The sequence below is a fragment of the Limulus polyphemus genome, unplaced genomic scaffold (genome assembly GCF_000517525.1).
Source record: "Limulus polyphemus unplaced genomic scaffold, Limulus_polyphemus-2.1.2 Scaffold1044, whole genome shotgun sequence".
In the NCBI taxonomy this organism is placed as follows: domain Eukaryota; kingdom Metazoa; phylum Arthropoda; class Merostomata; order Xiphosura; family Limulidae; genus Limulus; species Limulus polyphemus.
In genome coordinates, this window is record NW_013666654.1 from 187,271 (window position 1) to 194,509 (window position 7,239).

Sequence of the window (7,239 nt, forward strand, 5' to 3'; positions counted from 1 at the left end):
AGAAGAATACCTTGACGAGTAAAGGGCGTTTCTGATGAAGGGCTTGATTTAAACATTCCATCTGTTGACTATAAATCTCTGCATTGATAGTTCGCTGTGAATTGAGGAGTTCAAAATGAATTACTCTTTTTATGTCCCACCAAATGCAAAGCATCACTTTCTGCAGATGGAGTCCAGGTTTTGGGGTCGGAAATGGTTTTTGTCTAGGACTGAGCCATTGTTTTTGGCGTTTAATGTTAGCATAGAGTATCCATTTTTCATCATCGGTGACAATTCTGTCCAAAAATGGTCCACGCGCATTACGCGCAAAAAGAGACGAAGCAATGTTCACACGTTGGAAACGATGGTCATCGGAGAGTTCGTGGAGCACCCAACCACCTTCTTTATGTTTTCCCATATTCCTTAGACGCTTACGCATTTTTCATGAGAGACATGCAATTTCAGGGCCATTACACAAGTATGTTGCCTTGGCTTGGACTCAACAAGCTTCTTCAGTGTATGAGTATCAATTCCAACATTTCGGCCTCTACCATCACAGTTTTTAAGGCTAAAGTCACCTGAACGAAATTTGCTGAACCATCGTTGAAACTTACGAATGTTCAAAACATTTCCATAAGCTTCTTTGGTATTCTTTGTGGCTACAGAGGCATTGTTTCCCTTCTTGTATTCAAACAGCATTACATGTTGAATATGTGTTTCGTCGTGTGCCATTACTATAAGGGATTAGAGTATATTAAACTTTCCTCATCATATAGGCTACACTAACGTGACGTTTATGTGATTCGTTTAACTATTATACGTGATGTACGTTTTTTTTGGGGGGGGGGTGTTTAATGAAAGTGTTCCAAAACGCGACATTAATTTCTTGACGACCTAATACGTATCTCCTCATAGATCCAACGAACCTCCATACCAAATTTGATGAAGATCCATTCACAGGATGTGAGGTAATGATAAAAAACGCAAAAACTCCCATAAAAACCGCAAAACTGAAAATATGTATGTACCCCCTGCATGGACCTAATGAACTTCCATACCAATTTTGGTGTCGATTCGTCCACACCCTGCGAAGTAGTTACATGGACAGACAACAGATAGTAGTATTATATTTATATAGATTTCAATAAAATAATTGTTACATATTATGAAGTTAAAATGCTTTTGTATCAAAAACCAATCGCTATTCCGTCACAACGAGGGTCAGTTCCAGCCCACAAAACGTTCTTCACACGACAGCCTTCCTTGATAGGATTCCACCATTGACCTCTGGAAATAATGTGACCAACGCCAAAGTCTCTTCTTTGCCTGCCTAATATTGGGCCAGATATAATATGTCCCATATCTTTTAATTCTTGTATTGTACTTGCTGGTATTCCATCCTCAGCGAGCACATAATCCATAGTTGACCTGAAACAACAAATCAACAAAAAGTTTTACTTCTATTTGCAAATTTCCACAGACTTGTCAAAAAACAACAACAAAAACAATTGGTTTAATACAGTTTAGTTCACTGCAGACCAAATATTGTTTATTATTGTAAAATATACATTGAAATGGATAATTATTGTGTCAGGTTTTACAAAAATCAAAAACAAAAAACAATCAACTATTAGTGAAAATTTCATTTCTTCAATACCATTCAAAACGAAAAATTATAATAGCTGTAAATTATTTAAGCATACACGGTGTGTCACGAAACCTTAAACAAATAATATATAATTCGAATTCAAACTTATCACATGGTTTTTGTGGGTCCAAAAGTCAAATATTTATATATCCTCAGTTTCCTTAAATTTTCATGTCGATAATATTGGATATGAGAATTTTTATTACTTTATTAGTAGTATATATTGCTTAAATGTACCACCCCCCCTCCCGGTAATTCAACGGTAAGCTCTAGAGCTTGTAACATTAATATCCGGTATTTGATTCCTGTGGTGAACACAGGTGATTTTTGTATACCTTTGAATAACCACTGCACAGTTTTGCACTTAAAAATTAACAAGCCGAAGTGTTTGCTTAATACATTAAATAATTTTAAATATTTTATATTGCAGCAACCTGTATACAGCACTTTAAACTAGCTGATTTCTGTATACCCTGGAATAACCTTGAAAATATAACTAAAAGAGCAAAGAACTGTGCATAACACACACACACACTATTATATACAAAAATCGACTATTCCAATAACCACAAGCAGCGCTATTTACAGGACAGGAAATAACAATGAAAAATGAAATTTTGGTTGAAAGTTCTAACATTTATTCAAAATACAACAGTGACTGCATATACATGTATATAATGTGTGTGTGCTTGTGTATATATACAGAGAGTTGAGTACGTTATATTATATTGATTTGAATATTCAAATCATGAAGTCACCTGACAACCACAGCAGATATTAGTCACAATGGAACTTATCATAACTACATTTTGAAAGTTGATCGCCTTTTCCGACGCAAAATATTTATACATTCAGATCATAAAGATATCTATTTGATTATATTTGATAAGCTTAATTCATTTGTGAGTATATTTCAATGTATTTAATTAATATAGAAATTGTATTTTATGTTTATAAATTTCGAAAAATCTTCAATCACTTCAAGTTATTTATGTTTAGTTGAAAAGTGGCACGCAAACGTTTTTATTATAGATTATCTGTTACATTACATCCTGAAGAGGGACCTTTGAAGGTACAAAACTGGTAGAAAATAATAAAAAAAGAGAAAAAGAGTAACAAAAGAATATTTATACTTAATTTCATCTTTAAACTATGAACACTTATGACCTAAATAATTTAAACTATAACATACAACAGTCAGGTGAAAGTATTTCAAATGTTTTGTATAGAAAATCTCTTGAATGCAGAGGTGTAACTGGGAGCGGAAAGGCCTGTGGTAAAGTATTATTGATGCCCCCCCCCCCCGCCTGATCTGAGAAAGACACTAGGGGACATTCTGAACATTCGACTGGTTATTCACATGTCATATACAGAAGTAAGTGTATATAATGGACCGTTTCCGAAAATCTAATTTGAACCAGTTGAATAAATAGAGTTGTTTAAACATTTGTTTAACAACAAGTAAAAGCTTGGAATGGTCTATTCTTTCACTGGGGTGTAACCAAATGTTACAAGTTCTTCAAATACCTATAGAATGATAGGTTTCTTTTTTTGTGAGTGTAAAACACTTAAATACACCAGTTCGATTTTCGAACTATAAAGGCTTGGTTTGGTCCGATGTGTCCAGGGTCACTGATGAGGAGTGGAATTCTGCGAAACTAGTCTGGCCCACAGGCACACACCCCAGTGAAAGAATAGACCACTCCAAGCTCTTACTTGTTGTTAAACAAATGTTTAAACAACTCTATTTATTCAATTATGTATAAGCTGCCCAGTGTCGGTTAACAATACGAAGAATTAAATTGTAGCGAAATGTTACAAGTTCTTCAAATACCTATTGAATGATAGGTTTCTTTTTTTGTGAGTGTAAAACACTTAAATACACCAGTTCGAATTTGAACCAGTGCTGCATTCAACATACCACGTGACACACAAACATCGATGTTTAGGAGTGATTTCTTTTAATATTTACTTTTAAATTAAGAAACCAAATAATGTATAATACTAAAATTTGAATTATAATCTACAGCTTGATACCAAACTTATTGACATAAATTCATAAAAGTAGTTCAATAAAATTTTGAATGCAAGTCAACAAACGTTGACATGACTTTTGATCCGTGACCCGTGGCGATAGGGTTAAGAGACTGCTCCGTACACTGTCTGCTCACAAATGTATGAAGAACGCAGGATGCAGCCGCAGGCACCAGCCACACTTGCCAGAGACACTTGCCAAAATGTCAACTAGTTCAGACAGAATCAGACTCGTAGCCTGAAGCAGTATTGTCAGCTTGCCAGCGTGAGATTCAGCTGCACACCCAGTTTCTTATGTTAGGTTCAAGCATGTTAAATGTTAAATATTAAAATACTAAAAATATTTTATTTTAATATTTTCTAAATTGTGAAAACTGTGAAGTAAAACGTGGGTCCCTGGGCCCGTGGTATTTTGCCACTAAGGCCACCTTATTGAATTTCACAAAAAAAGTATTCATCATTTCCAAACAAATTTTGTTTAATATTATATGGAAGTTACCTAGCAGTTACCCAAAAAAATGTATCTATATATAGGCCCCTCATGGCCAGGTGGTTAGGGCGCTCGACTCGCAATCTGAGGGTCGCGGGTTCGAATCCCCGTCCCACCAAACATGCCCGCCCTTTCAGCCGTGGGGGCGTTATATAGTGACGGTCAATCCCACTATTCGTTGGAAAAAGAGTAGCCCAAGAGTTAGCGGTGGGTGATGATGACTAGCTGCCTTCCCTCTAGTCTTACACTGCTAAACTAGGGACGGCTAGCGCAGATAGCCCTCGTGTAGCTTTGCGCGAAATTCAAACAAACAATCTTTTTCAGTGAATGATGTTTTGAAAAAAAAAATTACTTCTGTGATGTGCCCTCCGGTTGTATACAAATCCTGGCCTGGTCCAAAGCTTTCTGAGGATCCATCCCAAACTCTAACATGTTGAGAAGCACCTTTACAAAAAATACAAGACGATTTGAAATAGCATGTATAGCATTTAACTCTAATAATTCGGTGTTTCGTAAATAACTATCTAAATACGATCATAAATTGATTAAAGTCATTTGAAAGATAAAACAAAATTGTGATTTCCACTATGATATGTACATGTATATGGTTAGTTATTACTGGAGGAAGGAGCAAATAAAACGTCCTGACCATACTGAGTACGCACACACACAAACAGTGATACTTAATCCCAATCACTCTTGAAATTAACACATAAACATTACTTAAACCTTTAACACATCGTCTGGTTTAAATTCGTTGATGTGTTCGATAAATTTCTTATAGTTAATTCACATTAAATAGTCTGAAAGGCGATAACGTATTTAATTATAACAGCAGAAAAGAATCACTAAATGCAACGACATTAGCCGCCTGATGATGATAAAACCTTGTCGAAACGTTGTACATTTACTGTGATGTTAAACTTATATTAAAGTTTTTCTTCATTACCCATTCAAGTCGTCTCCAAGCATTATTATAGCCACTAGATGTCGCTTTACCTGTACATGTCCCTGTGGTTGCATAAATTTACCCATTACTCCATAGCAAGCTAACAGCTCATTTGTATTGATATCCGTTAACATGGCGGGTATAATAGTATGATAAGGTCGTTTCCTTGGTGCTAGGACATTTGGATGATTTTCTTCAAGGCTGAAATTCAGACCTCGATTCTGAAAAAAAAAACATAAAAAATGTTGTTGTTTTTTGTAATATGAACTCCAACGTAAATTTCATACTTTGTTTAATTAATAATTTATAATTTTTTCAAATGTTAGTATTAAACGGATGAAGAGTAGTACAATATACCTAAAATTTTAATCAAATTTGTTATCCTTTATTCAATAAACATCCTATACGATTTTGTTGCATATTTAAAAAGATGCGGCATTGCTAAATGAAACAATAAATAAATAAATACAATATGATAAAATGATGAAATAAATCATGATGAAATAAAGTATGATAGAGTAAGATAAGGAGAACTAAACTATCGTAAAATAATGATATGAAATAGGATAGAGAAACTTGTAGTAAGTTACATTGCACGGTTTAACAGTATACAATAATAAGAAGCAGCCGTGTAACAGTATACATCCGATTTTGTTAAATTAGAGGAAATAGAAAAATAATCAAAGGAAATAAATCCGAATGTTCAAAAAAGGTCCATGTTCATTGGCTGGTTGTCGTCTGAACTAAAGGTCTGTAAAGGCAAAATATTCACTGTTCTAAGGTAGTTGGCGGTTTGTTTTCCGTGTTTTAGTGGTTTGTATATAGTGGGGATGAGAATTTTTCCTATGAGGTGGGTGTAACGGCAAAGTTTTGTAGATAAGAGATTCATGTTTAAATCTCTCTCTGATTGCCTGTATTTTACTGATTGTGTGAAGGTACGTTCCGTGGGTGTAAATTGGGATTCGATAAGCAATTCTAATCGCTTTTAGTTGTTGTGATTATATTGAATTGTATATATTATTAGACATGTTGATGTTATGATGCCGCCGTATTCCATTATGGATCTGGTGTAAACTTTGTAGATTAGCGTTATGGTTTGAGCATTGCACCTTTTGACGTGGCATCCTCTTTTACTGAGGTAGTACATTGTCTCGCGAGCTTTCTTTAGTACTTCGGAAAAGTGTCTGTTCCATGTTGATTTTTTGTTGAAAGTTATCCAAAGGAATTTTATAGTGTTTGACAACTGGATTTGGGTGTCGTACAGTTTTAGTTGAAATTTGTTTGCTATCTTAAGATTGCTTTTTAATACCTTATGGAAAACTATGGTCTTCATTTTTTGAGTATTTAACATTATCTGCCAGGTGTTGTATTTCCAGGATTGAAAACTTCAAGTCAACTCAGACCCTGATAAGTTATTATAGTGTTAAATATAACAGATATTCAGGAAGTTGTTGATCTGGATGTAGTGTAAGTGAGGTATTGCGTGTCATAATGGAAACATCATTTCAAGAATGCACTCGTCCCAAGCACCACTGGATGTCCAGTTCAATCTAACAGCTTCTTTAGGACATTGCGCATATGACACCTCCTGCCAATAGCTTAACTAAGCCGCCTGTATTGCTTATCCTTAAAGCCGAGCCTATACTGCACTAGTCTAAAAACGAGTTTACTGGTCAGCAAGTACAGCAATCTCCTGTACACATGAGTTTCTTCTATCATAGTCTGAGCACTCAGGCAGGTTTCGTTCCTACTAGAAAATGAGGGAGTAAGAGCTGAAACTAATTCCTTATTTGGTTACTGATATTGGGACATTTTACAAGCAGTGACCAACGCTTTTAACACCCTGCTGGTCCTGTAAGTTGCTTGTTCACAACTTCTACTTGCTTTTTGTCACAAGTTAATATAATAAAGATAAATACGAAAACCATGCTTCATTTCAAAAAGAAAGTAGCCAACACGAACATATTTTGTTTTTATATTACAAATAAATTACTAAATGTTGTAATAATGTTGTAACGCATTTGTTATTATATATTTATTTTTTAATATCAACTTTTTTTAGATTAAATTTATATTTAGAAACATACATAGCTTGTACTGTTAGACAGGTATTGCGAAACTCCCGCCTATTCTCCAAAG

General features: G+C 34.7%; 1 protein-coding gene across 2 annotated transcripts in view; it reads right to left on the reverse strand.

The window, feature by feature from the left end:
* Positions 1-1,108: 1,108 nt before the first annotated feature.
* Positions 1,109-7,239, reverse strand: part of LOC106461847 (putative gamma-glutamyltransferase YwrD) — a 27,686-nt gene continuing 21,555 nt past the window's right edge. For both annotated transcript variants that reach the window (XM_022388924.1, XM_013921708.2), the window contains exons 9-11: positions 5,151-5,321; positions 4,504-4,595; positions 1,109-1,407 (exon numbers count right to left, since the gene is read on the reverse strand). In XM_022388924.1, the coding sequence (XP_022244632.1) occupies positions 1,167-1,407; positions 4,504-4,595; positions 5,151-5,321 (504 nt within the window). In that variant the 3' untranslated portion in view covers positions 1,109-1,166. The remainder of the gene's footprint in view (positions 1,408-4,503; positions 4,596-5,150; positions 5,322-7,239) is intronic.